The sequence below is a fragment of the Euphorbia lathyris genome, chromosome 8 (genome assembly GCF_963576675.1).
Source record: "Euphorbia lathyris chromosome 8, ddEupLath1.1, whole genome shotgun sequence".
NCBI classification, from domain to species: Eukaryota; Viridiplantae; Streptophyta; class Magnoliopsida; order Malpighiales; family Euphorbiaceae; genus Euphorbia; species Euphorbia lathyris.
The window spans coordinates 9,738,915-9,753,541 of record NC_088917.1 but is presented as its reverse complement, the minus strand read 5'-3'; the positions used below and the strand labels follow the sequence as shown (position 1 = coordinate 9,753,541).

The 14,627-nt window shown below is 37.4% G+C and overlaps 1 protein-coding gene across 1 annotated transcript; it reads right to left on the bottom strand.

Moving 5' to 3' along the window:
- Window positions 1–879: 879 nt before the first annotated feature.
- On the bottom strand, window positions 880–9,245 carry LOC136202563 (histidine kinase 5-like). The gene is given in 22 exon segments (XM_065993261.1): window positions 880–1,187; window positions 1,190–1,226; window positions 1,330–1,421; window positions 1,424–1,505; window positions 1,635–1,932; window positions 1,934–2,026; window positions 2,028–2,062; window positions 2,146–2,249; window positions 2,366–2,619; window positions 2,711–2,760; window positions 2,826–2,932; window positions 2,935–3,063; window positions 3,228–3,549; window positions 4,091–4,147; window positions 4,607–4,836; window positions 4,839–4,941; window positions 4,944–5,435; window positions 7,404–7,566; window positions 7,649–7,860; window positions 7,931–8,255; window positions 8,381–8,929; window positions 9,108–9,245. Coding segments are annotated over 17 exon segments (2,442 nt in total). The 5' UTR covers window positions 5,316–5,435; window positions 7,404–7,566; window positions 7,649–7,860; window positions 7,931–8,255; window positions 8,381–8,929; window positions 9,108–9,245; the 3' UTR covers window positions 880–1,110.
- Between the last annotated feature and the right edge of the window lie 5,382 nt (window positions 9,246–14,627).

The window sequence follows — 14,627 nt, the reverse complement described above, 5'->3', positions numbered from 1 at the left end:
GAGGAGGGTAGAGGTGGTCATTGCACGGCGCAGAAGACCCACTTTCCTTTCCATAGAAACCCTACCCTACCCTTGTGCTTATGTAAATGTAGTGCAGACCAAATTGACCAAATTGCCCTTTATGTCAAGTCACTCTCCATTTTTAGGAATAAAAAATATTCTGTAAAATTTCGAAAGGGCTGTTTTTAATAAAATAATAATAATAATAGTTTAACGAGTATCTAATATCTGTCTGCAACAGCAAACCGAAACAAACGGGCTTTTAATATAGTTTCTGATATTTCAAATAAGGGATATTTCACATGGGATCGAGTATTTTTTATTTTCCAAATCATAGTTTTTTAGTATTTCCCTATCTAAACAATCAATTTATCTCTCCTAACCAAACAACACGTAAATGATATTAAAATTAAAAAATATATATATGTATATATATATATATACTGAAGAGTTACCGGTTATTTGAGTGATCATATTGATTAACTTTAAAATGAATCATTATGTTAATAAAGTGTAAAATTCAGGAGCCATAATATTCGGTTTCAAAATTCATTAATTATAATGAAAATAATTGCAATATTCGGATGCTGTAAGTGTAATTCACCTTATTTTTAATTCTTATAGTTTTTTTTAATCGTTAACCTATAATGAAGCTATTGAATTTTTACAGTTTTAAGAATTAATTCATGATTTAGATTAAATCTATAAACTTTAATAGTTTTAAAAATTAAGTCTCTGATTTTAATTTTCACATATATTGAGCCTTACGGTGAAGAGTATATAAATACACACTAAAGTAAAATGATTTGTAAACGCATAGCAATATAGATTATTTATAAATATATTAAGATTAAACGGGTTAGGTCAACTCGTCAAAAATTATAAAGCTCAAAACAAACTCGCGAGTCACCATGTGACACAACTCATTAATTTTGTCAGTTAAAAGTGTCAACTTATTTACAATCCGAACCCGTTAAGCTTTGACTCTAATTCGTCCAATTTGCAGGTTGTGCGAATTATTGATACATTGCTTTGAAACAAGAAGAATTGTTAATGGATCTATACAACTTCTATTTGAGATGATGCTACAAAACTTTCATTCACAATTTTCTATCGAAAATGTTGTTCGAGACACTCTTTAAGTTTCTGAAACGTGAGAGGTTTCGAGATGAACGAATCCATACTTAACATTCTTCTGCACTCTCTGATAATGCATTTGCTGTCATCTGCGCAATCCAAATAGTGTTATATACATATATGATGATTTTAAGATCAGAACAAGCAACAAAAACATCGGTAATGGATACGAGGAGTGGAAAACGAGCTTACTGCGATTATTGGTATCCGTTTCGAAGGCAAATATCCTTGAACATTCTGTGATGAAGTTGGCGAAGGTTTGCAGAATTCAATTCCGCGCTTTTAGCTTCATCCCAGCTGCCCGTTTCTTCGAAAGACCGAATCAATCTTGTGGCTTGAAGGTCATCCATAACAGGCATGTAGACATCCTGCAAGATAAGTTACCAAAATTGGTGTTATTTCGGATGCAACACTCGAGAAAACATGAGAAGAACGTTGCATTCTCGAAAAAGTTAAAAGTGTTCGGAGAATGAGAGTTTAAGAAGCCGAGAAATTACCATTAAAACAAGATCATAGTAGTTGCATTGAACTACTCGGACAGCTTCGCGTCCGTTGTTAACGACATCTATGGAATGGCCTAATTGCTTCATCATCGACTCGGCCACCATTAGATTAATCTTGTTGTCTTCAACGAGAAGGATCTTAGGTTGTAACTTTGATGAGGGTACTTGAGGACTGTAACTAGATGAGCATTGACAACTTATATCGGATCTTTCGTGTCCCGGACATAATCCTTGATGTTCACTTGTCTTTTTATTTAAAGGTTGGAACATAAAGAAGCCAGCTGTTTCGTGTAGTATCGTGATCACTCATTTCCGAGAGCTCATCGGGATCATCGGAAGAATCACACGTCGATGATACTTTGTATGGTAAAACAAATGTGAATGTTGCTCGACACAGTGAGACCGCCTCCCAGTAACTCAACCTAACCGAATACACAGAAACGTTATCAGAAACCGGTACTTAATCTGTTTTCCGATATGTAAAATGGACGGGAAGAAGGCTTACTAGCTGTTTGCATATTGTAAGTCCAAGTCCCGTCCCGCCATATTTTCGAGCATGATCTGCACTGACTTGCATGTATTTATTGAATAGAGAAGGCAAATCATTTTCTGCATATGATACCCGGAAAGTCTAATGAATACTCAACACATAGAAATCATGTACAGAATATGTCAAACACATAGTTTACTGCTTAAAGTTCGAGACAAGCTTATCGAATATGCACCTGGTATTCCGATTCCAGTGTCATAAACATCGCAGCGCAGCCACACCCTTGTTTCGGGAAATTGAGGTTCCTCCTCTTCAATCACATGATTTTGATGACTACCATTTTGATCATTGTTTGTTTGAGATGTTGATGTGCATTTTTCCTCTTTCAATGCATTTTCCACAATTCGTTCGGCTTTTTCGAGGCACGCTTCTGCTACAACATAAAGGTTTATCCCTACCTTTCCTTCATGAGTAAATTTGATTGCATTACTGCGAAACGGAGATAATAACAATCAAGAAATAACACTAACAACGTATCCAAAAGTACATGAAAAATTCCGAGTTCTTCATAATTCAGTACCTGACCAAATTGGTAAGTATTTGCCTAATCCTCAACACATCTCCAATGACCTGAAATTGACAAATCATGTTTATTACGACAAGTTGCAACGATCATTCAACAACGTTGCTTTTACCTCAAACGGGACATCATCAGCTATCCGTCCTTCTAAGGTCAGAACTTTTTGCAATGATGCAGCAGCTGTCTGAAGGACATGCTTGACTACCTCTCTCGGTCGAAATTCAGCAGCTGCCTTTGTTCGGCGTCAAGCTTCGCGGTGGATAGAATCTCAGCCATGCTTACTACCCCTGACAAAGGAGACCTTATCTCATGAGACATCGTTGCTAGCATTTGCTTTGCGCGCATTGTCTCCTCTGCATAAAAAATCGAAGACTTAATCCGGTTTTTTTCTCTTTTACACTATGTTGCACGAAATCAGAAATGCAAACTGAATCAGACACCAATGTTATTTCTAAGAAAATTTAGCTAGGAAACGGTAATGGAAATGGAAAAGAAACGCGAAAACGCCAATGTAAACCTGTTATATGGATTGTTTTGTTGAGTTCTGTTTCTTTGGCTTTCTGTACTGCTCTCTCTTCTCGAAGTTTCGCCATTTTTTCTCGTTTTCTTACCTGATCAGATACTTCCATTCCCATATAATTTATCCCAATTGTCTCCCCTGATTTGCTAAAAAAAGGTTCAACATAAATCAGAAATGTTTTCGATCCGAATAATTCCGTCTCGAATGTAATTTCCCTCTTTGCAGGCAATCCTTTTACCAAAACTTCCCTCTTGAAATCTTGTGATTCCTTCACTCCTGCTCCTGTGAAAATTTCTACATCTGTCTTCCCCAAAATGTCCTGTTATCGAAAAGTATATCAGTATTCGAACAAATGATTCTATGTAGGGGTGGTAATTCGGGTTATCATGTCATAATCATGTTATATTGATATAAATGTAAGAGAAATAATAATCGTGTCATGTCATTCGGGTTAACTATGTAAATTGTGTTATCATATCAAAATTGTGGCCCCTAACTCTGTGAAGAAAGGGTTAAATACATCGATAGTCCCTGAACTATAGTTCGACTAACGTTTTGGCCCCTAAACTAACAAAATGATGATGTGCACAAGTTCGACTACATCATTGACTTTTTCATCCATTTCACCAAAATTTATGGCCAAGTACCTATTTTATCCTTATCATTTCGTTCATTTTTAATGGACTTTTGTTGTTTAGGACTTTAATTTTGCAGAATGTGAAATTCAATGATTTTCATGTCAAGAAATGAAAATTAGGGACCACAACGGTAAGAACTATTTAGTTCGGGGGGCATGAATGTAATTTACCCTATGAAGAAATCATACTTGAAAAAGAAATGTAGCATTTGAGATTTCTTACCTGCTCTTGCAAAGTAGGAAAATGATTATAGATAAAGCGATATCTCAACTCGTTATCCTGAAAAACAAAAGATTGCATAGTGTTAGGAATTGAACCGGATCAGATCGGGAATTTGATTAAACAAGTTTAATATGCAGAACGAAAATTACAAGCTAACTGAAAATACAATATCCATTGGAAAAGACTAAAAACACTCTTTTTATGGCTTTAGATAGGTACCAAGAAGTCCCCGGGTCCTTAAAAGACCCAACCAGGCCGTGATTAACTATGAACAAAACCGAAACCAATTTCCTATTTATCGGAAATTAGCTACGGAATCGAAAATTCCGTTGGCACATATGACAAAATCAAATTAGGAAATTAGCCTCTTCAGCTAGAAATGACTATATTTTGGTACAGAATAACAGCATAAAAAGCAGAAACTATTCACACTCTATTGTATACGGTAGGAATCAATCAGAATCTTCAACGCGAAAATATAAAGGCGGAATTTTTCACCGTTTTAGGAATTCATACCTGATGCCCCATGACAACGGGAGCATTTTGAAGTATAAAATGCAAGAAATTGTCTGCTCTTTTAAGAATCTGAGACAGTTCTTCGATCGGTGAAGACTGTTTTTCGAGATTTTTTATGCTTTCTTGTAACTTATCCGTAACTGCTTGTTCCCGCTGAACACTTGCCTTCAACAGCTTCTCCAAGTGCGCGGCTCGCTGTTTCCAGTATGCAACAGTGTCACATTCTGCTTTATTTCTGCCTTCTTGTTTTGAACTTTGAAGTCCCTTTTCCTCCTCGGAAGAACTTGATAGATATCGATAACTTCGTCTAGTATAGTTATGGACGCTTATCACCACCGTATCCTTCTTCTTGGAACCAAAAATCTTCCAATATTTCGAGTTTCTTGAGCTCAACTTCCTCCCTTTGTTGGTTGAGGATGTCAAGCTCTTCTCGAAGAAGACGGACATCATTTGCCTGCTGATATTCCCAATGCTTTACGAGGTATGCTAGCTGCGAAGAGCCTCTACCCGTGTAACTTGTGAGCTTGATAAGGCGATGGAAATCGACTATACTTGGCTCCTCAACTATTGTGACCTCTTCTAACATGTCTTGATCACCTCTCGGCTTTTCGATGTTGTAAGGCTTCTCACTGTCTATGTCTTCAGGCCACATTGAAAGAACAACTTCAATTTCTATGTCTACGTCTTCTATTTGATCATCATTTCCCATTTTTCGAAGACCTTTTGAATCACTCGCTTAGTCTTCGCATCTGAGGGCGAATCGCAGTTTCTGCAACACTTGAACAGACAAGCTTTGGATGAACAATGTGCTTGTAAATGCTGTCAAGACCTGAAAATTCAAAGTATAAAAGCTCAGAATCAAGAAATCATATCTTCAACATCACAATCGAAAAACTAACAAAGCTTTCGGTATCTATTCAACATCACAATCGAAAAACTAACAAAGCTTTCCGTTAGCATTGAGAAACAACTGCTAATAGCTATATTGAAAGAAAAATCAGCTTTCGGTTAGCATCGAGTTTCTCCGCTCAGAAGCTCATGAACAAGCTCGATTACAATGTTCATGGACAAGATCATTTTAATAATAGTATTTCTATAAAGAGGGAAATGTAAAACGACAACGTTAGGTTTCAAAACTATGTTCATGTACAAGCTCGATTACAATGTTCATGACCAAGATCGTTACAACATTAGGTTTCAAAACTATGTATTTTTGTGTTAACAGAATTTCAAATAAACATAATAATTAATGAGTTGTTCGCAAGCGAAGTTCAGCGAGCTGCTTGTGTGCAAAGCTCGTGAATAGGATGTATGTTGACAGGGACAGGTTCAGGGGTTTTAGAGGGGGCTTGAGTGCCCACTAGTTCGCCGTAAAACGTCAAAAATTCTACGAAACTATGAACGGAACCATAAATCACTGTAACCACAAAAACATAAATTTAGCACCATAAATCACTATAACGACCCCCTCCCAGTGAATCCTGACTGAAGCTCAAGCTCCTTAATTTCTGACGAGCCTAGCATGTGCATCCAAAGCTCCGCTGACTCGATTACAGCCCTATCTAAAACATAGTCTTCAAAGGAAAGTAAAAGGGATATGGACACGGACATAAAAGACAGAAACACTGCTAAAGAGAGTGTTTGTACAACATAACAGTCAATGTTGGATTAGCATTGAAAAACAACTGCTCTACAACAACAACAACAACAAAGCCTTAGTCCCGAAATGATTCGGGGTCGGCTAACATGAACCATCATATAAAACCGTGACATCAAGTCGTGTCAGCGACACAAATTCTCTCCCTCCACTCTGTCCTATCCACTACCATATTTTCCTCAATCCACTGCTCTAGTTGGAACAAAAATCATCTGATATCTATGTTGCACAGAAACGGAATGAAACAGTGTTTCTATGAAAAATTACCTAGGAAACAGTAATCGAAACAGAAAAGAAATGGAAACCCGGAAAGGCTAATGAATAAGTTTCCGTGCACCATAGCACGATATCTATCATCAACACATGAACCAAACAGAGCCTAAATAAACATATGCATAATATATTGCCAACATCGTTTTGATTTGTTGCTATATATATATGGAATTTACAGAATCAGATACAACCTTTCAAACTGGTCAAATTGATTGATTTTGATCAAAACAGAATACTGTTTTTCCCTCTTTTTCTCTGCTATCAACAACTCAGTGAAACTTCCTCTTGAAATTCAGTTTTTGAAAATAGAAACAATAAATTTACACAATTACAAAAAAACAACTAAACTTGCAAATTCAAAAGTTTTTGTATTCATTTGGGGGAAAATTCCAAATTTGAAGTAGAAAATGATTGAATTAGAAGAAAAAGACTAACCTTTATTGTTTCTAGATTAAAACCAATCAAACCCAGCAAGGAAGTTGCTTTTAGCATGAAAAATTAACTAATATCTACTATGTTCCAGCAACAGCCAAAAGGCAAACAGGTCAAAAGCCTTGATGTCTTGTGAAACAGTTTCCAATTTTTCTTTTCTCATAAAAACCTTACTCCTCACAACATACATCTCTATCACCTAAAACATTTATCTTGATTTTGACAAAAGCAAACAAGTTAGCCTTATATTAGAGTATAAACTTTACACAAGTCTACTATATATTTAAGTGAAACAAATTAGATAACTTTTAAGTAATATCATATCAGCAAGACTTAGAATGATAAAGCATTGTGATTAGACTTAGAATAATAAAGCATTCTGGTGCCATATAACAATTGAGACTAATGAAAGCTCGTTATATATGTAAAACTTACTATACTATATGCCAACCACTCTATTTGTGCTTCCTTTTAGTCTGGTCTCCACCAAAATCTCTTGCGATGCCGAAATCTGAAAATTTGGGGTTCATTTGATTATCAAGTAATTCCCCAAATAATTTGCGTCGCATGGACCAATCTAGTTGTTCACTTGTTTGATCTGTCAGGATTTTACACTCATATTGGTTATATAAGATGTTAAAATCAACATCAGGCTAAATGAAGAATTGAGGAATGCATACCCAAAAATGAAGAAGTCCAAGCTTTTATTTGGCATGAACTCATAGACCAGCAATTTGTAATCTCCCTGAATGCAACAACCAGTAAAGTTTGCAAGATCGCAGTGTTGAAGCTTGGCTATCAGAACTATTTCATTTTTTAACCCAAGCGACCCCTGCCCTGAACTCCTAGACAACCTCTTCACAGTTATCTCTTGTCCATCTTCTAAGTTACCCTGAAAGATATATGTGCTAATTCAGTTCACTAAAGTAACCCCAATAACTGCTTAATAGCTGGGAAGGTACCTTATAAACAGGACCAAAACAACCTTCACCAAGCTTATTCGCCAACTAAAAATTGTTGGTCGCTTTAACTAATTCATTTAGATCAATCAATGGTAGCTCCAAGTCTTCTTGATCATGTTCCTCATCATCATTTAGTCCTCTTGAGTTCCTGCCCCTAATGGAGTATGTCTCATATCAGTTAGATTCTCAAACCAAATAGCACAGCCACTGCCTTTTCCTCTCAAGTCCAAGTTTGCATACACCATACATGAACAATTTTGCAAGCATTTAACTCTGTATTCCTCAAGCATTGCAAGTCTTTGACAGCAGACTCTAGGGAAGCACCCTAAACCATTAACATCCAATATTTAGTATTTCCTTTGACATGGATTAATTATAATATGTCAAACATACATGCATAAACTTATAGCTAATTCATAGTGAAAATCATGAAATTGGAAGAAATGTCACCTCCTCAACTGTTAAAGTAGGTGCCTGCAATCCGGAGTTTGATTTGTTTACAACATACAAACAGTGGCAGAACGAATAGAGGTAACGATCCACGTAGTCACACGCAATTACTTTAAGATCCCTAAATTGTTCATTTGGTTCGAATTGGTCAATGAGAAGAGTCGCATGAACTAACTAAATAATTTTACATGAAATACAATGGCACAAAGGATAATTCAAACATTATCACAACAGAATACTGTCCAGCAGATAGGCCTGTTCAATTTATTTATAGCCAAGGGAACATTGGTTTCACTTAAATCTCTTGCATTCATTGTCTGTCTAATTAGTGGATTTGGAATGAAATTTAAGAAATACAAACCCAACCCAACAGTGTCCTGGCTTGGAGAAATTGGAACCACTCCAGCCCGGCTAGTGAATTAGCATTTGATGGACATAAGATGGAGCCATCCATCTCCGTTCCTAATGATACTACTACGAGATTGGCTGCTACTGATATTGCAGAGCCGCTGCTTGAACCACAAGGATCAGCAGATAGCACATAGGATTCTGCAGGAAATTAAACACTTTTAGTGGATTTGCAAAGAAAATCATGAAGCTAAATTCATCAAACAAGCAAGGTAAATAACAAATTTCCTCAAAAATCAAACCAAAGAAAAACTCACTAGCACAAAAATGAAGCAGAAAAACATATGAAATTACGAGGAAAAAGAAATAATTAGTGTACCTAAACATTGAAGTCGGTGAGATCGTAGATGGAGTGGCTCGAGCGGCGGAGATTGTCAATGATAGTAGCTCGGGCAGAGGAGATCGTTTAACCGAAGTGAATAAGGATTGTTTAGACCAGTACATGTGTCCGACTGGCGTAGACTCCACTTTAAAAATCAAATCTCAAACCCAGTTTATATAAACCAACCTAAAAATATATACATAATTTTTAATTATAAAAAAATATATATAAATTAATATTAATATACATAATTTTTAATTATAAAAAAATATATATAAATTAATAATTAATATTAATAGTAGCTTTGGATGATACCCATCCTATCTTTTCATTATTAAAATTAGACCCGATGGACACGGACCTAGGGGACGGGCGGATACCCAGACCCATGGACGGGTTCTTTGCAATTTTGAGAAGATTAAATCATTGTTTAGTAGTTTTGGGATGATCTTGGAGGGTTCTTTGCAATTTTGCATTTCACATTCTGTTATCAAGACCTAAGTTGGTATTCTTTTTTAAACGTTAAGCCTAAATTGATACTTCCCCAAAAAATATAAACCTATTTTGGTACCTTATCCTATTTTAAGTATTTGGAACAAATTACTCAAGTTGTTTATTTGGAACAAATAATCCCTAACCTTAAAAAAACATTCGACAACATTACATAAGAAAAAAAAGATGTTCAAAATATAATGTTGCTATATATAATTAATCTACTGATACATTAACAAAATGAAAATAAACACTTTAAAAATCACAAATATTAATATATTTAATATGTTATTCTTCTAAATAAGCATGTTGAGAAGGTTAATTGTTACGTCTTGAAATTCATATGTCTGTTTCAGTTTTTGAACAATTTGAGGGACTGGAGATGTATTAGGCCTTTTATAAACTCATAAATTGATAATGTTGATGTGTTGAGTCCTGGTTTGACGAAGTATGATTATTGTGGGGTAATTCGAATTTCGGCCTACCAGGAGTCAATGGAAAATTGCTTGTGTGTTCTCGGGTAACCGAAAAACTCGTTAAAGACTTTCGGATCAATTGGAAACTATCCATAAGGTAAACTGACCCTAATACGAACAATGTAAATATCAAATAGACATTATTACCTTGTCTATCGTTACGAACGATAAACATCGGAAGTGATTGTGGGAATCGGGTAGATATTCGACTGGGATATTCAGTGGCCTCGTAAGACCTTATGTGAGTAAATGCTCGGAAACTTATATTTGACCTAAGAAGGTCGTGAAATCATGTTGCGTGAACTTGATTGACCTAAGATGGTTCTAAAAAGGAAATGTGTGGATTTCTATACCTCGAGGCCCCGATTGAAAAGTGGAAATGTTATGAAATTGGTCGTGATCACCCGAGTAATTCGTTAGCGGAAGCCAACTTGAGAATATATAAGCGGATGCCTTTTGGAATCGAGTAATGTGTTACTTTTTATGATATTAGATTGTAAAATTGTAATATAATTATAAAATCATCTCTTAATAGAAATAATTATATTGATTTAAAAAAAATCGTCAAACTTATTTATTTCAACGATGATATATTGTGAAACAAAAAAAAAAGTTTATATTATATTAAAAAATTTAGTTTAAAAAATTTATTGAAATCTATAAAAATAGACCTTGTGATTTAATCGATTTGTATAGATAATCTCTGTGATTTAAAAGTTTGCAAATAGGCATTTTACAAACTCGGCCATTCCGGTAAAAATTATCATTGTGACTATTTATACAAAAAAAAAAGGAATGATTTGAAAAAAAATACTAAATTTACAAATTACAAGGTCTATTTTGCAAATTAACTAAACCACGAGTATTATTTAATCGAAAAATTAACTTACAGATCATTTATCTGCAAATTTCACAAAACAAAAACTCGTGTGAGCAAACTTTTAAACCACGAAGACTCTCTTTATAAATCGGTCAAACTGCAAAGATTAATTTTGTAGTTTTCTCTAAAGTTTATTTTAATTAAAAGCTGGTCAACAGGGAGCACAAATTACGGACATCCTAGCTAGGCTGGCACCCCCGCTCTCTGCACCCAATCCCTAAACCAATTTATTAAAAGAGAACCAAAGAATATACGGGAACCAAAACAAAAGCAACCAGTTTAAGCAAATCTGAAGACTTGCCAGCCTCTTAGGTTACAAAGAATAGCGGATATACAAAAAGGAGGGATGTCCATCCACCAGACAAGTTCTATGTCCGTTCTACCGTGGTTGGCAAGAAGGTCTGCTACTTGGTTACCTTCACGGAAGATGTGGGAGATGACCACTGTCATGACGTCTAGGTGTTCCAGACATTTTAACCAGTCCTGCCTGAGGACCCAGGGCACCACCCTGGTTCTATTGCGCAGCAAGTGAACAACAAACATCGAGTCACTCTCGAGCCAAAGCCGCATCCACCCTCTGTCAAACGCCATATTGATGGACATTATTGCCGCTGATATTCCGCTGCATATGAAAAGGTGGGATCCAAAGGGTAAGAGAATGCCCCGGAGAATTCACCATTTACGGTTCTGAAAACTCCCCCGCATCCTGCAGCACTAGGACAACCAATTACCGAAGCATCTATATTGACTTTCATCCATGTATCTGGATGTGGCTGCCATCGGACCGGAATTATTCGCGGCGCACGGTGTCTTAAGGCGGGGAGCCGAAGATCCTTCACTCCCAAACCACCTTCCTGCACAGGCTTACAACACTTCCTCTAGGGGACGGCAACTAGTTTCCTGTTATCAATTTTAACTGTCCACACGAAGTTCCGGATGCAATTATTCATATGGGAAAGCAAGCTCCTGGGCCACTTGTATACAATGAAGGAATGGATGAAACTGCTGAATATCACCGAGTTGACCAGCGCAACTCTCCCGGCCATTGAAAGAGAATGACCCTTCCAGTGCGAAAAATGAGAAAGGATCTTATCCATTAAGCCCTATAAATGTTGTTTGTGTGGGAGACCAATGAACAACAGAACCCCTAAGTAACGAAAAGGGAGTGATCCCAGCTTAATACCAAGCACTTCGGCCAATCTGTCCTTCCTGCGCCCCATGATAGCGTCACTAAGGTAAAGCTCAGATTTGCTCCAGTTAACATGCTGACCCGAAAGCGACCCATAAGCCTCAAAAACTTCCTTAAGCACACGTATATTGCTAAGAGATGCCTTGCAAAATAAAAGAATGTCATCTGCATAGAGTAAATAAGTCGGAAGTTGACTAGTCCTAGAATAAATCATTGGATCAAGTTTCCCCGAAGTTTGTAGTTGCAAAAGCCAGCGACTTAGGTAATCTTCTGCAATGGCAAAGAGAAGGGGAGAAAGGGGGTCGCCCTGTCTGACCCCTCTGGTGCAGCTGAATAGTCCATTAATTTGACCACCAGATAGGATTGAAATGCGCGCAGAAGACAGGATATTTAGAATCCAATCCAAGAATTTTACTGAAAAGCCGAAAGCCTCCATCACGGTTAACATAAAATTCCAGTCGAGAGTGTCAAACGCTTTCCTGATATCTATCTTAACTACCATATTGCCCCCAAAGCAGCGCTTGTTTAGCATATTTGTACCCTCTGAGGCCAAAGCAATACACTGATGAATACTTCTGCCCGCAATGAACCCAAACGGATTAGGAGAGATAATCCTAGATGTAATCCCAGACAATCTGTCAGCCAATATTTTAGATATAACTTTATAACCAAAATCACTTATGGCTATTGGTATATACTGATCAATAGAGACTGCATTATCCATTTTAGGAATGAGGGCCATTAAATTAGAGTTTAGACCCGGAATGACCTGACCAGTATCGAAGAAGCTTTTAACCATAGTATATAAGTCTGATCCTACTATATCCCAGCATGTTTGAAAGAACTGTCCAGTGAAACCATCTGGCTCGGGCGAGCTATCCTTGTCCATCTCGAAAACCACTCTTCGAACCTCTGATAAATCCGGGCAGGCTGTCAGAGCGTCATTTTCCACATCGGTTACCAAGCGCGGGATGACATCAAAGATTTTAGGGAGTCCTTGAGGGAAGTCTCCATCCTGTTTGAACAAATATCTGAAATATCCCTCAATATGCATATCAATGCGATGAGGGTCCGAAACAATTTCATTGTTAATTTACAGAAAACTAATACCGGCGCATGCTGATTTTATATTAGCAATTTTATGAAAAAAACTCGAGTTCTGGTCTCCCTCCTTCAGCCACTTTATTCTGCTTTTACCCCTTAAGTATGTTTCTTTTTGCCGCTGAACTTCATCAAGCCCAGCATGCGCAATAAGCTCACGTTGGTGCAGATCCGAGGAGAACCCTGCGGCAGAAATTTCCCTTTGGATTTGAGTAAGAGCGGCGTTAGCTTCTTCAATTCTGGCATCAAGATTTCCAAAAACATCTTTATTCCATCTACGCAAGACACCACGTAGCTGTTTCAGTTTCGCACTGAAGGCTTGCATTGGCGGAAGTCTCGTGTCATAAGAGGCCCAAAAATCCGTAATAACCTCCCGGAAATTCTGATGCCGCACCCACATATTCTGAAACCGAAACCGTATCGGCTTGCCTGCTCGTTGCGCACATCTGAAGACTAACGGACAATGATCGGATTGGTGCCTAGCCAAAACTGCGCTACTGTAGACATCCCAATAATCAGAAAATTCCTCTGAAATAAAACATCGATCCAGCTTACTTTCCACCCTAGCCGATCCCGCGCGCCCATTACTCCAGGTGTACATCGACCCATGTTCAATAACCTCAATTAATTTAGCCCCCTCTACAAAGTTTCTGAATTCCTTACATGGCCTCGAAGCCGGAGATCTCCTAGTTTTCTCATGAGAGCCCAAAATGGAGTTGAAGTCCCCCATAATCACCCACGAGCCTGGCATTCCTGCCCTAAGCAATTCAATCTCACTGTACAAATCTCTTCTTCTGTTCGCCCATACACTCCCATAAACAAGGCAAATATAAGTCAAAATACCAAGAGTTGTGAATTTCAGGACGACAAACTGCTCATGAGCACAGATAACCCCTATTGACGTAGCCAAATGAGATTGCAAAAAGATCCATAACGAGATTGGACTCCTTTGATTAGAGCCAATTAAAGTCATCCCTAAGCTATTCCAATAGGAATCATGAACATTAGCATACTCAACCATAGGTTCAGCAAGACACAAGAAATTCGGTTTATGAAGTTTGCATAAATTAGAAAGATGTCGATGTGTGTTGTGATTATGGATTCCCCTACAGTTCCAGTACAAAACATTCATTTGTATCTGATAGGTAAAGTACTGACCCGTTTTACACGAGTTGATTCTGGCTTTGTGTCCTTGCGCTTTGCTCTTTGTTTTGTTGCTTTTGAACCCGCTATTTCTCACGATCCATCTTCATCTTCTACCATGTCGGCCCATGACTGGGAATCCTACGAAAATGGCTTATCAGATAGGTTGTCCGCACCTGGCGAAACCACCCTGTCTTCCGGGTTGAAATCTGTTATATTCATCCCCTCTACCAACT